Below are 25,000 nucleotides of genomic sequence, written 5' to 3' on the forward strand. Positions count from 1 at the left end.
TTGGACCCAACCTCAGCCTGCACTTCATCATATTTCATTCTTTCCTCCTCCCAGAACTGCCAAGTAACATACACTTTTCACAGAGCAATTATCTTCTAATCTCTCCACACGAACAAACTACTTCAAAATAATGATTCATCTTTTCACCAGCGTACTTACGCTTACGATGCTACTTGGTAGGATGAGAAACTCTCCGCCTGACCTCAGCAGAATTGACTTAAATAATCTTTACAGAAAAGAAACAGAAAAGTCACCTTACAGCACTGAGTGATAAGAACTGGGTCTCTGGTCAAAAAATATTACTTTTGGGTCAGTTCTATCGAGGATGGAGACGAATGAGAGCAATGTTCTGGAAAGGGACGAAAACGGCCGACATGAAGTTTAAGTAAGATGAAGGAAAAAATCTGCGGAATCTATAAATTACCCATCGTTTTTTTGGCTGGTGTAGGGGGAGGGAAGGGTAAAAAGACATTCAGCAATTTACATTACGTGACCTCTACAGTACTTTTTTAAAGTAAATTAAACACGCAAAACCTTGATACACCAGGAAAGGATTTGGTGGGAGAGGAGTCAGAAAGAGTTTTACTACGTTGTGGAATCTTCGTTCAGATAATTGCACAATATCAGAATGATTGATGAAGGAATAACAATTCGTGATTGAATGCGAAAAATACAAGAGAACTCAGAGGTAAAACTAGAAGAAATAGGGAGGTTTAATTATTGGCAAAAGAAATAATGAGGGGGAAAAATAGACAGAGCAAAAGAGCCGAAAGAACAGTGCCAAAAGGAATGCAACAAGAACTAAGAAAGGGAAGCAAATCCTGGCCACCCCCAGTGGTTGTAAACAGAATTAGCATTACCTGGAAAATGCTGGTCTAAGAGGTGCCACAGGCAAAAAAAGACACAACGGCTAAATACAAGGCTTGAAATAAGTTCAGTGAGGGGGGAGGGGAAGCCATAAATCGGAAGATTGGGTCAAAGAACCTTATGACAGACTGTCAATTGCCAAAGATGAAGAAAAGTAACTATAAAAGATTTCGTGATGACCCAAAGGCTGGTGATCGGTTTAGGTTAAGCCGGTTAGATATTGAAGGGAATAGGAGGCCTGGGATGGACTACTAAACTTGGTTCCACCAAACAAAGACTAGACAATCAAACGATATTGTTAAAGGTCACAGACTGCGTGTCCGAGAGAAGAGAGTTGGATTCAAGTAGCTTATGAGAGTTAAAGAACTGAGTCGTTTCGAGTTCCTTAGTAATAGGAAAAGTTGTAGCAAAAGAACTGCAGTTGGAAGGATAGGCTAAACCAGTTATATTTCCAAAAAGAATAACTTTGATTCAACGATCTTACGTGAAATGTCCGATAACAGTTAAAAAAAAAAAAGCAATCGATGGTCAAAAGCAGAATTATTTCAGAAACAATTACTAGTTCAACTAATGCGACTGATTTTATGCAACAAAAATATCAGGATCATTATCTTTACATCATATGCCGTTAGTTTCTTATTTAATTTAATTCCATATCTTTTTCATACCTATATTTACTCAACAACCTTTCATTCCTCTCTTCAACGTCATCTTCTTGACTTACTTTACTTTCTACTCCAACACTTTTAGTTTTCTGTAAAAGAAAACTATTGTGCCGGCTTTGTCTGTATGTCCGCACTTTTTCTGTACGCCCTCAGATCTTAAAGACTACTGAGGCTAGAGGGCTGCAAACTGGTATGTTGATCATCCACCCTCCAGTCATCAACCATCCCAAATTGCAGCCCTCTAGGTTCAGTAGTTTTTAAATTTTATTTAAGGTTAAAGTTAGCCATAATCGTGCGTCTAGCAACGATATAGGATAGGCCACCATCAGGCCGTGGTTAAAGTTTCATGGGCAGCGGCTCATACAGCATTATACCGAGATCACCGAAAGATAGATCTATTTTCGGTGGCCTTGATTATATGCTGTACAGAAAACTCGATTGCGCTGAAGAAACTTCGGCGCATTTTTTACTTGTTTTCTTTTAATTTCGAACTTTTATCTTTACCGATTTCTTTCGTTTATCTATAAAAGGTTAACATTTTCCCACCAAAATTCATCTAGTCAGCGAAACGATCTTTTTGCTAATCTTAAAAAATAGTAATTTAATTTTACTTAACAAGAACCCTTAGCTACAACTCAAATTTTTATGCCCTCTTGCACCCTTCTAATAGACAAGTTTATTTCATCATCTCATGGCAGCATTCTGAATTATACGTCTTTCTTCTCCCACTTTACTTCACCACTTCTCTTAATTTTTCTGAAATCATAAATCACTATTTCCCAACTATCCTATTTCTTTGTAATTTCTTAACCTTCCTCCACATGCCGCTTCACCAGTCTTTTCTCGCTTCGTTTTTGGTTCCTTCATCTGTCTTTCTGTCTGCATTTAATAACGGTATATTTCAGCTGTTCTACCACCACCTTTTAGAACTAAACGCTAATATGTCATTTCTTACATCATTTTCCTCGATCAATCCATTCAGACATACTTTCAACATCCTCAATTCATCTAACAGGATCTTACATAATTTATATATTTATTTTCTACTTTTTTACTATCAATCTCTTACCCTTTTAGTCTGCAAACTTCATTCCAATTATTACCAAGTATTTACCAGTTTCTTATATCTTGTTGTTACTTCGTTCACTTTCCTCGTCTTCTTCTTCAAGTTACTATTATTAACATTCATTTTTTATAAATTGTATACATTCAGCCCAACTGACTGAACAGCCAGTCTTTAGCCCTTTCCCGTCTGGCTCTTTTCTTGGTTTAACAGTTATTATCTATGATTGTTGTTAACATCTAAACCTTTTCTCACTTTAATGCCCATTCGTTTCAAACTTCAATTCTTTAATATTTAATTAATTTTTTAGTGTGTACCATCACACTTGAGCTTATTTTTCGTTTCGTCTTAGTTCTATTTAGTTTCTAATTTCCAAGTTTCGCCTCAATGCATTTTCTCGGTTTCAGTCTTCAGTTTGATCTGGCTTATCGTCATTACCATTCATACATCAATTTTTTATCATTTTTCACTCTCCTTTATTTAGTTCACCACCTTTACGGATTTCTCCTAATGCTATCAGCCTTTTGGTAATGTTTCCGACATTTTTTTTATCTTCTTTGTCCGTTTTGATCCTTGTATTTCTCTCTCAAAAACAAATTATTGTACAAATCTGTATCAATCTTTTATAATTTTTCGTTATAGATGAAAACCCACTCGAACTTTTTTTCCTTGATATAACCAACACCAATTCCATACATTTTGACATTTATAGGAACCAGCGTTTCCCTTTTCTGTTCTTCATTAGTTTTATCAATATTTTTTTTATCTCTGCTTAAATAATCCCTATTTCACCTAAACTTGTTTCCCAGAAATTTTGTACCCTTCAAAACTGTATTTCATTTTACTTTCAAACTTCAGACTTTAATATCAGCTCCCATGCTTTAATTCAAAATTTGTATCTTCTTTCATAATCTTAGTTTCCTTCGTGTAATATTACTCTTTTGGATCATAATCAACAAATTCATAGCCCTTTCTTTAATTGCTCAATCAAATATCGTTAATTTCTTAGGTGAGAATAATTTAGATCTTGCATTTTATGTTTGGTTCCTTTTACTACCTTACTACGTAATCCTAATTTGAAAATTTCTCATCTTACTTTGCTTATCTCTGCATCATAACTTTAATTTACAATTGTTATACCGCCCCAGCTACAAATCCCCATTTCATCTACTTGCTCATTCTATTTACACCACTTCTTTATTTACTATTTTTCTCTCTATATATTGCCACTTTGACTGTTATTCTGCATTATAAACTTCAGCATTTTCTTTCAGCACTAAATTTTACTTTCATCGTACTCGTCGTTCCTAAAATATTCTATGACATTGTCCCCTCTATTCCTGTACCATCTCCTTTACGCTTTCCGTATTCAACTGTATCCTCCAAATCTCTATATTATCATATTCATCAATATCTCCTGCCTCCATATTCATTCTCTCTTTCTTGAATGCATGACAGACATTCGTCTTTGGGGATACGATGCTCTCAGGTCTTCAATATTTAAGAGTTTGGATGCAAAATGTTGGTTGTGTCCTGGATTCAAAATGGGACAAAATTCAAGGATTATCTTACAGAAAAATCAGAGGCACCTCGACGTTTTCACAAGTATCTGTGAATTAAAAAGAAAAGCAGGGCCAGATTCCCATATAGTTTATCGGAAATCAATGATTTCAATCTTGGCTCTAAGAGAGAAGGAAGCCATATAAAAACTTCACATTTCTGGGACGTTCTCTCACCTCGAAATCACGCAGCTGGTACAAAATTCTCACGTCTACGGGGGTAAAAGCAGAAGATATATAATTACACACACACACACACACACACACACATACACATTACATATATATATATATATATATATATATATATATATATATATATATATATATATATATATATATAATTACACTAATTTATCTAAATGCAAAAGTAGATGTCATAGAAAGACATGGGCTAGTTAGTAGTTATGTTATTTTGAAGTAAATATATATATGGTGAGTGTATATAAATTGGGAATTTATCTAAATGCAAAAGTAGATGTCAGAGAAAAGATGGGCTTGTTATGTCATTTTTGAAAAATGCATGGTTTCCAAACATTCATAGGTATCCTTGAGAAGCGGTTAAAGGTGAGGAAAGGGTTTATTAGATTATGCGTTTGTACAAAGTAGAAGCAGGAGTAAGGTGATGAATGGAATGGTAAGGAGAGGAATGACTGGGGGTATACTGTACATGATTGATATTTAGTTGAGGCAAAAGTTAAGGTGGATTTAAATTTACATTTGAGATGAAGGGATAAAAATGTAGCTGTAAATCTAAAAAGACAACGGAATAATAATAGGCGACAGAACATTACATAAGGAGAAAATGGATGAACTAGGGGTTTAAGACGTGAAAGTGGGAGACGTAGATGAAGTGTCTATACAATTCCCATACGTGGTCACATGGACAGTGGGGAGTGTTTGTGGTTATGAAGGCTGTAAATAAGAAAGAAAAACACTGCATGTAATAAAAATAAGTGAATGGAGTTATAGGTCAGTGGACTGCATATTTTAAAGGGTCTGAATAGGGAAAATAGTAGAAATGCAGAACTGAACAATGCTAAAAGTGAAATGCTGTTGTATAGTGGTGGTAGTGTGACTGAGTAACTGACCAAGGTTAGTAGGTTATGCCTGGATAACAGAAAGTTTCTGGGGGAACAGGTTGTAGAAAGTATATTATTATTCCATTATATCAGTGGTCAAGTTGATGGAAGTGACTTTCAAGAATTTTAAGGGATGTAACTGCACTTAGCATATCAAGGACGGTTTTCAGTACGAGTTTGACTGAGAAAATAAGACCTAAGACAGAATTACTAATGGGCAAAGAACAATGTGGGATTGGACAAGGAAGAAGGTGATTAAACTGATTATTTTTATGAAACATATATGTGAGACGTCTGAAAGTAAAGGAAACCAGTGTATGTGGCATACAAGGTCTTAGAAAAAGCTTAAAATAGGGTCAAGATAGAGGCAATACGGAGTATGCTGAGGATATACAAAATAGATTGTACAGTATTGACAGTTACTCATTTTTTATGGTAAGAGCAAAGCATGTTGCTATATGTAGACAAGAAAGTGACTTTGAGCCAAGGTATGTTATTTCTACATGGCTGTTCAGTATCTATATAAACGAAAAGAATGAAAAGGATGTGCAACGTCAAAAAATTAAGTTAGATGTAGGTACAAAGTTGTGAGATAAAAAAAGAATTTAAAAGTGTCTACGGGTTAAAGTTGAAAGTAAATGTACAAATAAGGTTGTGAGGTACAGATCTGTTGCCATTACCCTCAGGGCATCCTCGCTTCTAAACAAAATTTACATGACGCACCGAGTACTCTCAGTAAACACAGATCCAGCGCTAATGTATGTAAGGCATTGCAAGCTTTCCAACCATTTGTATTTGAAATTTCTTCCTAAATTGTATATACTGTAGAATTGTTAACCATTCTTCAGGTGTGAGAAAACACATCTGACTGTATATAGACGTCCCTCTGTTTTTCCCTTATGTCAAATGCTACTTTTACACTCGCAAGAGTTCTTGACCTGTCAGAGATTTTGTGTCAATAAATTAGAATACCTTGAACCTGCCTCTTACTCACTGCCTCATTATATTGGTGACCCTGAAGATGAATGACGCCGCCACCGCCAGCACCAGCCCATCCAGCAACAACGCTGCTGCAGCAAGCATCCACCTACCACCCTTCACAGCCCACAACCCGGGGACCTGGTTCTTCAGAGCAGAGACCATCTTCAGGTCTAAGAAGATCCCCCTCTTCATTCTGCAAACTGACACCATCCTCAAGTTCCTGCCAGACAACGTCTTTGAACAGATTGCAGAATGGCTTGCCAACCAAAAGATAACTGTCACCTATGAAACGCTGAAGGCCCAACTAAAGTCGTTCTTCAGCATGCCACTCACCCTCAGAGCTAGGAAATTTCTAAACAATGTAGGGGCAGCAGTAGGAGACCAGCAGCTGTCACACATCTACAAGCAACTGCCATGGCTAGTTAAGATCCCTGCCACAGATGGCCACTGCAGAGACTACGTTGGACCTTGTGAGAGAGCTCCTACTCACAAAATTACCCTGCCAAACAGTCGCAGCCATCCCTAATGCATCAACCATGGACCTCAATGATTTCCTGAAGATAGTCAACACTGGCCACCTGGCCCACAAGTCGATAAAGCCTACATAACCACCCGTAGCAGCAGCCACACCACAGCCACAGCAGCAGACCGACACAGAGACTCTGCCACCCCCATACACCTCTACTGGAGCTCCAGGTGGAAAAACAAACCCAAATACAAGCCCAAAACAGAAGAACGTCCCAAGGCGTTTGTTTCTACTACTGGAGGTTCGGGAATGAAGCCTGAAATGTGAAAATGATTGCTGCCTGTCAAAACAAATGCAAAAGGGTTGCAGCAGAGACCCAAAAAAATAAACATCAGTGGTGGGCAGACCAGTCACTTCATAAGAGAAACAGTGCCTGCTTTCCACTGTCTTTCTTCCAGGTACAGGCAAAAAGAATCGACATCTTTTTTCATCATAGACAAAAGATCAAATACTGAGTTCCTGGTCGACACCGGGACATGCAAATCATTTGTGCTGGCTAACCTGCATGAACACCTCAATCAAACCCTACAGGTGTCCACTGCCACCAGAGCCCCACTGAAAAAATATGGGAAAAGGACCATGAAATTGTTGTTCAGCTGGAAGCAGCACAACTGGGCATTCGTCACAGCAAATATAACAATCGCACTTTTAGGAGCAGACTTCCCAAAAGCCCACAACATTCTGGTAGACATAGCGAAACAGCAGCTGATCACACACCCCAACCCCGTAGACCCACTCACGCTGACTCCAGCCCCAGAGATAAGTCGCCTCCTACAGCAGTTCCCAGAGGTATTTAAGGACAACCTGCAGCACAACCTGACCAAACCAACAAAGCACCATGTCCAGCACCACATAGTCACTGAAGGTTCTCCAGTGCATGCCTGTTTTAAACATCTGGCCCAAGAAGAACTCTCCCATGCCAAACAAGCTTTCAAGGATATGGAATGAGCAGAATATGCCAAAAAGCCTCCAGCCCCTGGGCATCCCCCCTATACATGGTACCAAAACCTGACAGCACATGGTGACCCTGTGGTGACTACTGGAGACTCAACATCGAGACAGTACCTGACAGGTACCCACTGCCAAGCATTGCCAACATAACCAACCAGATGGAGGGGGCCAAAATATTTACGAAGATCGACCTGTTGAATGGATACTTCCAAGTCGCTGTCACAAATGAGGACATAGAAAAAACAGCCATTATCACCCCCTTTGGCACATACACCTTCAAGTACAGCTGCTTCGGCCTTCAGAACTCAGGTGCGACCTTCCAATGTCTGATGGACGAAATCCTGGGCAACTTACCCTTCTGTATTGTCTACGTCGACAATACACTGATATTTAGCCCCAACATCAAACAACATATTAGAGACATCAGGCAGATCCTGCAAATACATAAAGAAAACAGACTTATAGTCCAAAAAGACAAATGTGAATGGGCAAAACCAGTAGTGGAATTCCTGGCCACCAAATAAGCCACAACGTTGTCAAGCCCCTCCCAACAAAGGTCCAAGCAATCACCAACTTCCCAAAACCAACAACAATTAAAGCAGTCCAAGAATTCACGGGAATGATTACCTTTTACCACCGTTTTATACCCAACCTTCCCGAAATAATGGCCACAATATATAACTGTTTAAAAAGAAAATCTAAAAAACTACGTTGGTATGAAAAACAAGATAAAGCTTTCACACTAGCTAAAAAAGCAATCTTTTGTTTACCCACAGGTCTATCACCCTAATGACAGATGCGAGCAGCACAGCGATGGAAGTGGTACTCACACAAGACAGACAATGGTTGTCGCTCGTTGGCATTTTTCAGCAAGGAGTTATTGCCAGCAAAACAAAAGTACTCCACGTTCAACCGAGAGTTACTGGCAGTTCATAGAGCCATCCGCCACTTCTGACACAATCTAGAAAGACGACAATTTGTGGTGCAGACAGACCACCCACCGTTGGTGCACGCCTTCACCGAAAGCAGAGACGGGAGGTCAGCAAGACAGCATCATCGATAGCAGAACACTCCTGCACCATCAGATACTTAAAGGGCTCTTCCAACAAAGTGGCAAATGCCCTTTCCCAAAACTCCATCAACACCGTCCAGATCGAGATGTCATATCTCGAAATAGCATCGGCTCAGAAGGATGACATGGACCTACAGAGACGTGGGTGGGAGAACCCCACCCTTACATAGAGTGACCTATCTATCAACGACAGAGAGATGACCATTGCCTGCAAGGCAAGTAATGGACACCCTTGCCTATACCTACTGTTAAGATTGAGAAAGAAAGCCCTCAACCTCACCCACAACCTATCCCACCCATCAGGCAGATCCACAGCCTGAACCTTGTTGGAGCGGTACATCTGGTGGGGAATGAAGGGGGACATCAAAATGTGGGGAAGAGAATGCCTCCCATGCCAAACAAAAAATAATGAGGTACACAGAAATGGGGATAAGAAAATTCCAGGCAACACAGCAATGACTGGCCCACATCCACATCCACATCGTGGGACCCCTGCCTCCCTCTGAGGGGTACAGGTATCTCTTCAGGATCATCAACAGGAACACCAGATGGCCAGAAGCAATACCAGGAAAGCAGCAGACAGCAGAGAGTTGTGTGAAAGCACTAATAGACTGGGTCAGCAGGCATGGAGTACAGCAGTACATAACAAGCGACAGAGGAGCTAACTTCACCTCCACCTTATGGAGCTCCCCCGCCGCCAGCCTCGGGACAAAACTCATTCACACAACAGCTTACAACTCAGAGGCAAACGGCATTGTGGAGTGGCTGCACTGCTCCCTCAAATTCAGCACTTGCCCCCAAATGTCAAGGCAGAAGTTGGAGAAAGGAATTACTGTAGGTCTTGCTGGGACTAAGAACAGCCCCACACACAGCATTCAATGCATCACTGGCAGAAGCACTCTACAGCCAAGTGGACAATGCTGGCAGATGTTTTTGAGCCCACGGCTCTTCCAGATGTCCATAGAGCATTGGAAAATATTATCCCGGCGAAGACAACATACAATGTAGCAAGAAAAGAATACGTCCGCGAAGACCTTAAAACAGCAAAGTATGCATTCATAAGAATAGATGCATACAAGCAGGCCTCTCTCCAGCCTACTCAGGACCACAATGCATACTACAATGCAGGGAGAAAGCATATTAGCTGACAGTGTACAAGAGAATAACCTGGGTCTCCAATGACAGATTAAAACCAGGCTACATCCCAGACTGCAACCCACCCCACGAGGCTTATTTTCGGGGGAGGGAGGGGGAGTACTGTGAGGTCCAGATCTTTCGCCGGGACACTCAGGGCATCCTCACTCAAAACAAAATCTGCATGACGCACCAAGTACTCTCAGGAAACAGATCCAGCGCTACTGATCCAAATGATCTTTTATGCATTTTTCTAAAGATACTTTATGTCCTTGTCAGAACTGTAATTACTAATGCATGTACAGCATTGCAAGTTTTCCAGCCATATGTATTTGAAATCTGTTCCTAAATTGTATATAGAATTGTTAACCATTCTCCAGCAGTGAGAAAACACATCCGACTGTATATAGACGTCCTTTGTTTTTCCCTTATGTCAGATACTACTTTTACGCTCGCAAGAGTTCTTGACCTGTCAGAGATTTTGTGTTAATAAATTAGAACACCTTGAACCTGCCTCTTACTCGCCGCCTCGTCATAAGGTTACGAAGACAAACAGAAACCAGGATGATGGAAAAAAAACGTTAATATGGAAGGTGAAAAGTTGGAAGTAGGTGATGGGATAAGACGAGATTTGTCACACCATAGGCGAGGCAAGTTGAAAATGGTTAAAGGGACTGTTGATTTAACCCTCCAAATTAGAAGTGAAGAGTGGATATTCAATGTAAATTTAAAAAAAAAAGATTAAATTCTTGAAATTAACTATTTGTGTAACCTGTGTGGCGTAATAGGAATTGATGGACGAAAGATTCAGAGGTATGTTCAAGTGGAAAAAAAGGTTAGCATAGGTGAAAGCGTGAATCAAAGTGTTTTAAGATGGCCTAATCATTTGGAAAAAATGGAGGACAACAGTTTGGCGAAAGCTGAGTACAATACAGAAGTGTTAGAAGAGAAGAGGAGAGCAAGAGAAGGAAAGGCCGAAGAGAAGGCGTGAAACAAATACTGAGGTCCTTAATATCAATAAAGAGCGGTAGTTATAGGCTGACATGTTTACTGAAAGAATGATGTGTCACAAAATTACAATGAAAATCATCACTGCTGGTTCACTGAAGAATTATCAGTGTAAGTCTTCCTCTTTTCTCGCAGAGGTTTTATATGTAATTATTAAATTACGGAACAATATGCATGGCAACTGCAGATCTGTTGGTATAGTCGTGCTGTCCAAAATCAACAGGCTTCATGGCCAACTGTTGGTTAGTTTCGAAAACGATATTGGATATTGCAGATACGTTACATGGTAACAGTGACTATCTGTCATGACGCCAATTCTTTTATAAATGTTTAAAGATAAGTTACAAGATATTGAAAGTATACTAAAGCCAATAGTAATCAAATGCTTATTTTGGAAAATGCTGGAAACAGCGGAGTTGAGTCTCAAAACAAATCTTCTGCTGTTGCAGTTTGCAAGTCTGTTGATGAAATATGTATAAGTTCCTCTGTAATATGAGGCATGGTTACTGCACATACATATTGGTATTTATTATATGCGTTGGCACCATGTCAGTGTTCTTTCCAGTTAGCCTTTGGTCCACCTCTAAACAAAACTTTAATGCTTCTAAATACACTAATCCTTACAGCTGCCACCAAGGACGGTTTTAGAAAACTGATTCCGTAAAAGGCTATAAAATTCAATGAGCTCTCTGGTTCGATAACAGGAAATCTCTCCCAAGCTTCCTAGTCCCCGAAACTGTTCTCTTTTTATCACTGCACCAAAAAGGATGACAGGTAATTTAGCCAGTGGTAGCAGTTTGGGTGATTGCATCGTGTTCCAAGAGTTTTATCTGAAAGTGGATGCATAATTATTCCTTTTCAAATAACCGAAATGGAATTAAAGATAATTATTACGTACAATCACAAGAAAGCCATAATTATTACACTGACGATTTTCTTGAAGTAAAATCTTGAGCCGAATGCAACTAGAAATGACATTAAACTAATAGCGACTAAAATGTGCTCTGGTGTTAAATCTGAAGGAAAAGCATTCGAAGAGACCGCCGAATTAGACGTCTATTCGTGTCACGTCAAAGAGGCGATAATTCTCTTTCGCTCGTACTTTCACCCAATTTCCACACAGCGTAGCAAATGGATAACAGTTTATTGAATTTCCATTTACTCAAGCCTTTATTGCAATGCAGTAAGTGAATTTCTCAGAACATGAAAAGCGACAAATTTACACGTTTTAGTTTTTCTTTAATTTTCTCAGTGGCATTTAATTTACATATCTGAACAACAGCGGAGCAACGTCGTCGTAAAAGCATTTCAAGAAACAATGCAAACGAAATGTAAATATTATTGACGCATGGTAACTGATAACTTTAACTGCAATAGTCCATTATTGTTAGAAAAGCGTTAGGTATGTTTCCGTCGCAGTAAGTATCAGAAATATTGAAGCAAAACTCTTCCCCAGAGCTATACACCGACTCTGATAATTGAACGAGGAGATTTCAGAGACTGTCCTCTATTGGGCCTCCAAAATGCAGTTATACAACTTCTGGTGACGGCGAAGGTGTGGTTCACCTCCAGGGAATAAAGGCGAAAGAGGAAGCGGTATAGGAGCGACTGCCTCCTGGAATGAACTATTAACGGTTCATTCTGGATCGATGTTAAGTTTCATCTTACTCGCAAATATTCAGAAATCGCGGCTTAAATAAAGTCTTATGCAGACCTATGCATTTGATCTTCATCAGTAGCACTTTATATATATATATATATATATATATATATATATATATATATATATATATATATATATATATATATATATATATATATATATATGTAGAATCTACTGGTCACTTTTTCCAGACACATATGTAATTCTAATAGCCACAATCTTAACTTCTCGAATTCTTCGCTTTTTTGGATAATAGTTGTGACATCCAAACACATGAAATTGAAGAGACTTGTGATTTGTTTATTGTCAGGTCGCCAACGTGACCTCCTTGTGGTTAAGGTGACCTGGGTCTGTCTCCCGCGACCGGCAAATCACAATTTCTTGTCTTCATCCAAAAAGCGCGAATAATTCGAGAAGTTAAGAGGGCATTGTGGCTATTAGAATTACGTATGTATATATATATATATATATATATATATATATATATATATATATATATATATATATATATATATATATATATATATATATATATATATATATATATATGTATATATATGCGTGTGTGTGTCTGTTTATTTGTCTGTTAAAATACCAGATACAGGAAAATCATCAAAGCAAGTTTGTACATTTATTCAAGAGCTATATACATTTCTAGTTACTGCCTTCTTAAATAATTAACCACACATGTCCTGTCCTCACCAACAGTCAATAAGCTCGACTTTCCGAAGACGGCATCTATTTCAGTACATAAAAACACTTTAAAAAAATTGAAAGTTCTCGGTAATTTTTCCATTACATGTAAATCAGCAATGCACAACAAGGAATTATTAAAAATTCCGTCTTCCAATCCACAACCCTTCTTTTCTTTTAATTCTCAATTAGGTACCCACACGTTTTATTCTTATTCCTCTCTTTTCCCTTCATGATATTCTAAGGATAATTAAAACGTCACGAAGTATGAACGCCTTATTTTCACACACACCTAATTCCTCAGCAATTAACATTTACCTAGTCTCCGAACTTCCATTGCGATCACATCAGTCAAAGATACCATCGTTAACGGAGATTAATGCCACAAACTATTTTCATTTATTCACTAAACGATTGCATAATAGTTCTATAGTTCTACAGTTCCTTAACAAACTCTTCATCAACAAGTAGTTTATATAATATATAAATATATATATATATATATATATATATATATATATATATATATATATATATATATATATATATATATATATATATATATATATATATAAAATGTGTGTATATACACACAAACACACATATTAATTATATATACATTAACTATATATATATATATATATATATATATATATATATATATATATATATATATATATATATATATATATATATATATATATATATATATATATATATATATATATATGAGAGGACACTATTAGATCTTGAAATGCTTCCACCACCACCAGTTTCCCTTGCGCCCCTTCCATTTTAGGCAGAAGGGCGAAAACAAGAGTCCGATCCCCGGAAACATTTCGAGGGATTCCTCCCTTCTTACTTGTGGGTGTTGTAATCCAGTTTCCTCTACCACACAAGTCGGCCAAAATGAACATTTGCAACGTTTTCAGGATTACGAGACCGGAGGGTGAGATTGTTCTTCTTCACTGGAAAATTCATTCCCATTTCCCTGGCAAAGAAAGGACTTAGATTCTTGAGATTATGTATAATAATCCGAAAGGGGGTCATATTCAGCAAGACGCAATAGACAGCTTTGCGGACGATACGTGGCACATGTATCCACAAATAAAAAAGTAATTCACGGCGAGGAATAACACGCGTCAAGCTATAACATGAAATTTATTCTTTTTCACAACAGTAAAATAAAAAAGCTGTTATCCATAATATGAAAGTTTGAACTGGGTATGGTGATCTCATTTCCTTAAACAATATAGTGTGACAAGTTTGTCATTCCTTCTGTGCAAAGTCATCGAAGTGGCTTTCTGCAATACATCAGTGCCAGCTGAACATCATTTCCACATAATGGAACTTCAACACTCTGGCAAAAAATTAAGGTCATACGACACTGGATAAGACTGATTTATGTAGTGTACAAAAGAATTATTTGTGGAAGTCAGCACATCTTATGAGAAAAAGAGAATCTTATGCAAAGGCAATGCCGAGAATGGTCGCGAATAGGAAATATCTTTGACCAATAAGGGCGTTCATATGGCTGGCATATAAATGAATTCCTACACAATATTCAGAGACAGATTAAGCAACCTTTAACTGTCTTACAATATTACCATATTACAATTGCAAAGGTTTCCTAACTTAATGAAAAAAGTATCACAGTTCCTGTTTGAGTTTGATTTCCAGAATAAAGGCCAATTTACAGCAAAAAAGATCTGAAGTCCGTGCTGAAGATTTGCTTAAAGAATGACACCAAATGCACTAAAGAGTGTGAGTATGGGAAATAATTTAGAAAAAGGCTGTATTAACACAGATCGCTGAATATTAAGTGCAAATATCAGAAGTTAATAGTCTTAACCGTATAAGCACAAAGGTGGTTTTATTTATGATAAATGTTTCAGGTTATGAGCAGGAAGGACAACAATCTAATTATAAAAAATGGCCGAAACTGCCTTTGATCTAAGAAGGAAAAACCCTAATTCATAAAATCTGAACAAAAATCTGGACCAAACTTTTTGAAACTTCGTATGTCGCAGACCCACAGTATTATCCATATGACATGGAAATGAACTGAACTCAAACCTATATCACTATAAATTTTTTACGAAAGCACAAGTAAAAACTGAATGAATGAACATACTAAAAGTTTCCTCAAATGAAGGAAAGAAACCACTCACCCACTCTATATGGGGAGTCGAGTGACAGTTCATGATGGTTCAACCAGTTTAATTTATCAATAAGAACCATAATAATAATACAACAACAACAACAAAAGCAACAGCGTATGACATCTGATTCAATTGTTTTAATAGTACAGGTCATGCAGTGCCATCCAACTTCTCAAATTCAATTATTTACCACTCTTCAATTCCTATCTTCCTTCGTGTTTCGCATTTTGCTCGTGACAAAACTTTCGCACCGATCAAAACACAGGTTCAACCACGAAAGTATTCTGCTCTGAGGACACCCACAAGTCTTTACATTTGCAATTAAATTTTCAATTCTCCTTGGATGCTGCCAACATGTTTCTAACTGAATATCGTTCCTCTGGTAAACTGAAAGGAAGACAGTGACATGCGCTTTGACTGTTTCCGTAAGGTAGAGAGTACCACCGAACCATCAAGGAATAAACGAACTTTGGACCCCTGTTATATAATTTACCTGCTGCTATAAAGAAACTCATTCGAGAGAATGAGAAACTGCAATATAAACTTAACGGCCAATAATAATAATAATAATAATAATAATAATAATAATAATAATAATAATAATAATAATAATAATAATAATTATTATTATTATTATTATTGGTAATAATATATAAACAATCACCAGTGCAACAGAAATCAATTTCTACCCCACATCGGGATCGAACCCAAGGATCTCTGTGAGAGGCAAGGCGCGCCTGCATCTCACTCTAGAGTACTGGGTTCGATCCAAACGTGCGGTAGAAAATTCATAATCGTTATCATCATTACTGTGAAATTTCTAGTTGAAGAGCAATCGTCGTACCCTCGCTTATGAAATAAAGCAAACGAAGAGAGAAAGGAAAAGGATGAAAAATTCTTTGATGGTGCCCCCTGAAGCAATAGCCCAGATGTATGGGAGACATTACAAACCATAACTCTTGATATATGAAGCAAAACGGTCGTGTCCTAAGTCGTAAACCCGGCCATTCACTGGCTGAATGAGACCCCCAACTCTTAATGACTCTGTTTAACTTCCTTTGGACTTTGTCTACTACTATTTCCGAAGTCCTTGGAGAGAGATATGTTGACTATGGGAATGTTCCAATTGCTGTCATGCCTTAGAGTCGAGTAACTACCAACTCTAAGGGAGAGAAGCCATGTAACTATTAATAATTCTGCTGCAATATACCTACCAAGCTCATCGTATCCTATGACCCAATTGAAAGGGCTGATGAACGAGAGAGTCGAGTTAACATGGAAGAAAAAAGTTAAGGACCGAAGGGAAGAGAAGGAAACGGTAACAAATAATTAAGTTTCTTCATCATAGATATCTAACCATTTTAGCTATCCCAAAATGAGTATCAAAAGAATACTTCTCAATGAGTCTCTGAAGCGGAGAAACGAAATTGCACAATGTAATTATCAGCTAGTTGGGAAGGGATGAGCTCAAATTCTTACTGTATAAAATGCGTGAAAACTAAGATACTCGTTTTAACTCCTTGTTAGTTTTTGCACCCGTTCACCAAACATTTTCGTTCACACAGCACCCGTTCTATATCTAACCTTAAGAAACTATGAATTTGTGAAGTTGAGTTTCACACGCCTGAAAACCACAGTATTCTTAATTCGGTTGGACAGTATATTCTTATTATTTAGAAGTCGCACGCTCCGTTCATAAGTTCATCCCCTATAAGAGCACGGTATCTTTTCGACAAGTACTTTTCAAAACAGTAATACATTTCACTGGTTGCAATGATCTGTTCATTTTTCGTGAAGACACTTTAATAGTTATTTACATACACTAAACCTATTTTGAGACCCTCCATTGAATTTAGGAGACTCTCCAGACGATATAGTAGAAACTACACTAATCGCACCCTTCTTTTCATAACCGAAAAATAATATTTTCCCAAAGACTCCATAGCAATGATGCTAATTACACTCTTCAGTTGGTAAACAAAAACCTTGTGAAGAGTCCGAGGCAATGGCGCTGATCAAATCCTTTAATTTCTCAACAAAAATAAAAATGTTTTCCTGAAGGGTTCATAACAAAGACGCATATAACACCCTTCATTCTAAAATAAAAATTAACTTTTTTCCTGAAAGGTCCGCAGCAATCATGCTAAGTATACTTATATATTTATAAAAAAAATAAAAATATTTTCCTGAAGAGTCCATAGCAATATAACTTATAACCAAAAGTAAAACTACTTCCTGAAAAGTCCGTAGCAATTATAACAATTACACCCTTTATTTTATGAATAATAATCAAACAATTTTCCAGAAGAGTACGTAGCAACATTGCTATACACCTTGTACTTTATGAATAAAAATATAAAAGTCTCCTGAAAATTCCGTAGCAATGAAGCTCATAACACACTTTGTTTTATAACGATAAACTAAAAATACTTTCAAGAAGAGTCCGAAGCAATGATGCTTATATCCTTTAACTTATTAGCTGAAAAAAACGAAAAATGTCTTTCTAACGAGTCCGTAGAAATAACAAAATATCTAACTGATTTCCTGAAGAGCCGTTGAAATGATGCTACTACCATCACTGAATTTATAATAATAAGGACGGTAACTCCAGATAGGTTACTGGATTACAGCACACTTTCTCGGGAAACGTTGCAATTAATTCTTTACAAAGAAAAACAAGTAAAATTTTTCGTCGGAATGAAACTTTTCTTAATATTATAAGCAAACATTTTTGACAGTGTAAAGTTTGCACTCAATAATTATGATCTTTATTTTCATTAACGACACAAACAATGACGTCGATTTGGTATTAGTTAACTGCAAAATTCCAAACTGCCCATTTTATTACTGAAGATCCAAGTGCGACCCCAAATAAACATCAGTCACGGGAAAATCAGAACTATTTCCCAAACCACTATGGGTAATACAAACTTAAAGACATTAATTTGGTTAAAAAAATTCGCCCTGTATATCAATGACTTCCTTTGAAAAATATCTTCAACAGTGAACTACTGTAATAAATCCAATAATGTTGCTTAGAAAAGTGGCGTACAAACAGAGAATGTAAACAGTAACATGCTTTACAATATATTTTGCGAATAGGAGCTGGTAACACACACAGAGTGCATCGTTAAGATTTACTATCTTTATTTGTTACATAACTATCACCTCATTTCCATTTCTGAATCACGAAACTCCATTATTTGATAAGGAGACGGATTCTGTTAAACTTGTAATGTTATTCCTAAGAGTATTTCTTTTTATTCGTTTTCAGCTTCTTGACGTTAACTTGAAGGGGCTACTACTTCAGACTTTTAACCGTGAAATTTACTCAATGAAGTGACGTAACCAAACCCTTTCAAGTTTGTGAACAAGCAGTAGGGTTTTTATAGTTGAAATTATGCAACCTTAGACCGCAGAGTATTTTTGCTATCTGGTTTTTTCTTTTGGAAGTTCCATTGTGAACACCATAATTATTTACTACTTTCGCAAGGGAATGTCTATTTCTTCATTTTAATTGGTTGCTTGTTCAGATAAATAAATATGTTGCTCCATCAATTAAACAAGTCAATGGCGTGCAAGTTTCTATAAATACATGAATATCGATACCCTTTTGTTTTAAAGCCACAATACCTAGCTTAGAGCAAGAGTTGACGAACCTTTGTCGAAAGTATAAATACAAAATGAAGATATTTAAAATTGATCTTTTTCATTCAAATTTGCATAGATGTTGAAATTCTGACACGGCCCAGCTTTCATAGTAGATTTCAGACCAATAAAAGTTTATCTCTCGAAATTTAAGGCTTTCACCATACTTATTCATCAATAACTTTTCAAGAAACACAACACACACACACACACACACACACACATATACATATATATATATATATATATATATATATATATATATATATATATATATATATATATATATATATATATATATATATATATATATATATATATTATGAGATTCAGAGCCTTTGTCCCAGTATTTTTCCGGAATAACTTTTTTTCTGTGTATTTGACAAAGATATTGCTTAGCCATAGTATACTTTTTTTACATCCCTACCTAATTTTCGGCAGCATTCTTTATTACTTATATTAGAGAAAAGTTTATTCATAAGAGTAAAATAAAGCAACCGAAGCCAGTGGCGGAATACTCTATTGTATGGGTTCAAAGTTATACGTGACGTAAACATATGACGTCTCGACTCCTCCCATAAGGTGATGACGACAAATAGCTGTCTCTGAAATTCTGAATGAATATTCGTACCTTGTCAAGGCTTCAAGAATGGCGGCTATGATAAGTCATTGTCCCCGTGGTTGCAGGACAGCTTTTGTGATTCGACTTTCACAATTGTTTAGAAGTGAGGGGGCCCGTGGCAAACCCTACGTAAGCTGAAACAGGTAAATGAGTAATAGGGCCCTTTTTTGGGTAAAGAGTACTCCGGACATCCAAGGCTACCAAGTTTTCGTCATTTTTTGACTTCCATAAGGTGCAGAAAGATAATTATATATGCTCTATAAAGCAATAGTTGTTGATTTCTTATTAAAATATAACTTGCAGAACAACATTAAAACTTGCTCTGCCAAAAAAAAAAAAAAAAATGCCATGGGTTATAATACATCACTGAATGACCTCTATAGGTCCCAGTGCTTGGGCTTAGCCCGAAACGCCATAATCCACCCATTGATTATAATGTCAAGTTTCCTCATATGTAATTATGTTAAATAAAGGATCCATGTAAGGGCATGTCATTTCATATGATCGTTCCTGTCCTCTTAGTGACAGAGTACAACAATGGCTGCCTTGTAACATTATAATGAAAGTTGTTTTCATATTCCACAGAATATTACCGGCATGGTAGTTCGATTGTTGGTAGCCTTTTAAGTACCAAGACTGCTTGCACACTAAAAAGTATAAGCATACTCGGTCCTTCAATTTGCTCACTTGAATGATTCTTACCTGAAAGTGATGAATTGGCAGATCATCCAGTTACGACCTACAATAAGCAACTGTTTGTCTCTAAGGTTAGACGAAGTCATTCTGAACTCATAAAACCTGATAATAATAAGCGAATGAAAATATTAACAGTAATTAGCTGCTCTTACATTATGCAAGAAAAGTCAAACGACCATTTAGTTTTCCCCTTTTTCGGACACCAAGAGTACAATAAAATGAATCCACCCAATTGTTTATTTATTACAATGATCGTCACTGTCATATCATGAAAAATATCAAAGGAGTTACGACGAACGCCAGAGTTTTCTTCATTTTGTTAATTGATTTTTTATAATAATTTTTCAATGGATAAATAGTGATAGAAAGTAATTTCTCGGATTACTTGTGGAAACCCTTTTCTTCAAGGATTCTAGCACTCGACCTCATGGCATAAATCCTATATGCTAAACTACTACTACTACTACTACTACTACTACTACTACTACTATAAAAGTGTAAACAATGAGTACTGGTTGTATTTCATTGTTGCCAGAGGTTGAAACTTTTTCACGAATAGCCAATTATCCATCGAGGGGGAGGCAAGTTAATGACGTCATAAGTTCCGTCATTATATCTTCGAAAGACATTCCTCTGAGTTTGTTGGCGATGTCTACAAGAAGTCGGTGTTACTCTTATAATTACCAGAATTATGTAACTTTCGTAATACAGAATACAGTAAAAAATTAGGTAGGGATGTAAGATACCCTGTGACAAAGTGTCATCTTTGTCAGGTACGTTGATAAACTTTTATTCCGAAAAACACCGGGAAACACTGGCTGTGAATCTCGTAATATATAAATATATTATACAGTATATATATTACCTAAAAGCTATACAAGATATAAATAACATATTCTTACCTCTGCCTCCAATTCCTGTTCCTGTTGCCGGATCGCCTGTATTGGAATTTGGAATGGGAGTCCCTCATGGATCTCTGATACCTCTTCATTTTCACCCAGCTTCTTCCAGCGGCGTCAAAGGTGCAATATACAGTGATCACAACCGACATTATCACGCAACCGTTGCACACAACGATGCCTGTAAACAAGTGCAAAAATAATCTAATATAAATAGAATGATGAAGATCTCCGCACTCACACATATGATAAAAAAAGGCTTATATATTCATGAACTCTGGATCTTTCAAACTTTGTTGATATTCTTTACATTTCTAGCAAAGGAAAGTTGTCTATCGTCTTAGTGTTGACAGATGGCAGCAAAAATCCAAAAATAATGTTCCATTTAACCACTGACGGCAAAACAGTAAACAACCAAATCCACGAATCTGGTGGTTCATATATATATATATATATATATATATATATATATATATATATATATATATATATATATAATATATGTTATATATATATATATATATATATATATATATATATATAATATATGTTATTTATATATATATATATATATATATATATATATATATATATATATATATTTATATATATATATATATAATATATGTTATATATATGTATATGTATATATACATAAAACATACATACATACACACACATGTATACAGATGTATTTGTGGTCAATCCTTTTTGCATTTAAACTAATAACTATGCTAGAGTAGAATTTTTGGGCTCCGGTTCAGAGAGAGAGAGAGAGAGGAGAGGGGGAGGGGAGGGGGACTTCCTAATTTAATTAAGATGGAGAAAAGTATGAAAAAAGATTCAAGATGGCCCTGACATCTGTTCTAGGCACTTTCACGGGAACGGCTAATGCAGAAAGCCTCACAGACGCAAAAAATAAGCAAAAATGTCTGCATACTCCATATTCGTAACTAACAAAACAGGCGAAAGCAAAATTGTGTAAATTCTGGCTTCTATTTTCCAAGAAACTTCTAAATAATGATCAAACGCACATCTAGGCCACAATTTAAAAATATGCATATGTACGAAATAAACTTGAGAAATTAGTTGTGCCTAGGCCCTGAAAGTAAAGAAAATTCCACGCGTGTATTCAAACATCAAGGGAAATTATAAGAGAACAGCAGACCGAGTGTAGTATTCACTGTTTGGTGTGAATGTTAGGCAACAAAGGATCCAAACTGTTCCTCTTTGAAGTGATAATTAAGCAACATAGAAATTCAGTTTGATGTAAGAAGTATTTCTTAAATAAGAAAGCGCATTTCTCTTTGTCAAACCTACCTAGAATATATAAGGAAATTTAGGTACATAGATGGTATACTTGGGATGAGACTAATGGATAAAAATGGTGATCTGACGGCACAAGGATGGAAATAAAATTAAGATGGTTGATTTAAGGCTTGGAGGTATATATGAGCACAAAATACCAACACTGGTTATTAATATGGCCATAATGTGAGATTAAATGAATGTCCAGGAGATCGTTTTCCATGCTATGGGATGGCATAAGAATGGCCGAGGCTATTTAGACATACAGTAAATAAGAAAGCTTTGGTAATACTAGGTGACTAAAGAAAGTTCACTGAAGTTATGACAACAAGACCACTATCAGAATAATTATTTAAATAAGAATAGTGGTAATGGGTCTGAATGGAAGAAATTGTTGAGAAAATGTCGATATTATTAAAATTAACTGTCTAAGTAGCATATGTGGCAGAGAAGTTACGACGACTTGAGGAAGTAAGAAAAACGAAGCTATTCAAACTGAACCGAATTAGGTGTACTGTATATCTCGGTTCGTGCGTCTTTATGGCACATGGTTTAGTGAGTGCAGAATCTAAATCTATGAGTGTGAAAAACCTCTAGAATAAATAAAGAGCAGTGAACATGAAAGGATGCCCATCTGGCAGCCTGACCAGCCCAAGATGAGGATGCGATGCACTATAGGCATTACTTAGGGTTTTTGCAGCGTCCCCTCGGCCCCTAGCTGCAACCCTTTTCAGTCCTTTTACTGCACCTTCTTTTATATTATTTCTTCCATCTTACTTTCCACCCTCTTCTAACAATTGTATCTTAGTGCAACTGCGAGGTTTTTCTTCAGTTACTACTTTGTAACCTTTTACTCTCAATTTTTCTTTCAGCGTTGAATGACCTCATAGGTCCCAGTGCTTGGCCTTTGGCCTAAATTGTATATTCTATTCTATTTCAAGATGAGGATGTTGCTTGTTTGTGAAGTCCTTTTGATACTGAAGGAGTTACGGGTCCTTAGGCTACTCGGGAGTTGTAAGGCTGTGCAAAAGTGATTACATTCATGTTTTTTTTTTTTTTTTTATAAAGTTTGCATATACGTGTGAGTTTTTGTGCTGTCTGCCTGTGTTTGCACGTGTATCTTCACAATAAAAATACTCACATTTACTATTTACGTATCTATGGTTTTAGGTTTCTCTGTATATATATCTATATAAATGTGTATACATATTTACAGATAAGGAAAATCGTAAACTATTTCTTCGAGGAACTGTCCTCTACTACCATAAATTATAAAGACTACATTTACATACCCATATATTTACATGATATATATATATATATATATATATATATATATATATATATATATATATATATATATATATATATATATGTGTGTGTGTGTGTATTTATGGAAAATCCCAAAGAATACGCAAAATGAAAGTGTGGTGTTTCATTACCAGAAAAGATTATCTGTAATAAAACCTACCCACACAAATGCAAAAATAAATAAATATATAAATAAAATATGCCCTTTAAATTAACTGGACATATTCAGCCGAATTTCAATATGAGTGCAAGGGAACAGGCACCGGAAGCGAACTGAAATTTCCCATTTTTTATCAAATATATTAAAAAAGCAATTCAGCACCGACAAATACGTAAAATTGGGGTTTTTGGTAAAGCTATATTTGACGGGTTGTTCATCAGCTTTACCAAAGAAAACTCTTCTTAAACTCTAAACGAGAAGCTAGAACAAGAAACATCACACAATTAAAGGGAAAAACGCAATTTGTTCCTGTTTCTGACTTTCAAATTTACTCCAAAAATATTCTGAAAGCGGCATTCATTTTGGGAGCGAGGAGCGTCTCTGGAAAGGACAATTTCTGAATATATTATATGATGGTGGCAGATGATGCCCCGGAGGGGAAGCTGTGATGAAGTGCAGAAGAGGAGACCACTTCAGCCAGGTGATTTATGACGGTTTGTGAGATGCGACCAACTTTCGACCAAAGTGCCAACGGGAATTCGCACAATGGTTTCTTATTTCCTGCGAATTTTTAAGGTGGAGGAACGTTTTTGTTCCTAGGTAAAGGAAGATTTGGTGTTTAATTTTACTGCGTAAGTTTTGTTTGTATATACAAGCGTGATATATATATATATATATATATATATATATATATATATATATATATATATATATATATATATATATATATATATATATAATAAATCCCAACCATCCGTCGAAAAACAAGCATTTATACAAAAGGCCCAGAAAAGATGAATATCAGCAAGGAAAGACGAATATTCAAATAATGAGTATAGAAGATTCTGCGTTTCAGCGATTATGCAAGAACCAAGTGTTAGGCTCAAGTTAGCCTTCGTGAACCTGACGCAGGATGTTTATGCCAGCGCT

General features: G+C 36.5%; 1 protein-coding gene across 1 annotated transcript in view; it reads right to left on the reverse strand.

Annotated features, from left to right (window-relative positions):
• The window catches only part of LOC136833467 (diacylglycerol lipase-alpha-like), a 213,395-nt gene that overhangs the window by 109,324 nt on the left and 79,071 nt on the right, over positions 1–25,000 (reverse strand). Inside the window, 1 exon segment of the mRNA XM_067095662.1 lies at positions 21,295–21,472. Within this exon segment, the coding sequence (XP_066951763.1) occupies positions 21,295–21,472 (178 nt within the window).

This window comes from Macrobrachium rosenbergii, chromosome 51 (genome assembly GCF_040412425.1).
Source record: "Macrobrachium rosenbergii isolate ZJJX-2024 chromosome 51, ASM4041242v1, whole genome shotgun sequence".
Taxonomy (NCBI): domain Eukaryota; kingdom Metazoa; phylum Arthropoda; class Malacostraca; order Decapoda; family Palaemonidae; genus Macrobrachium; species Macrobrachium rosenbergii.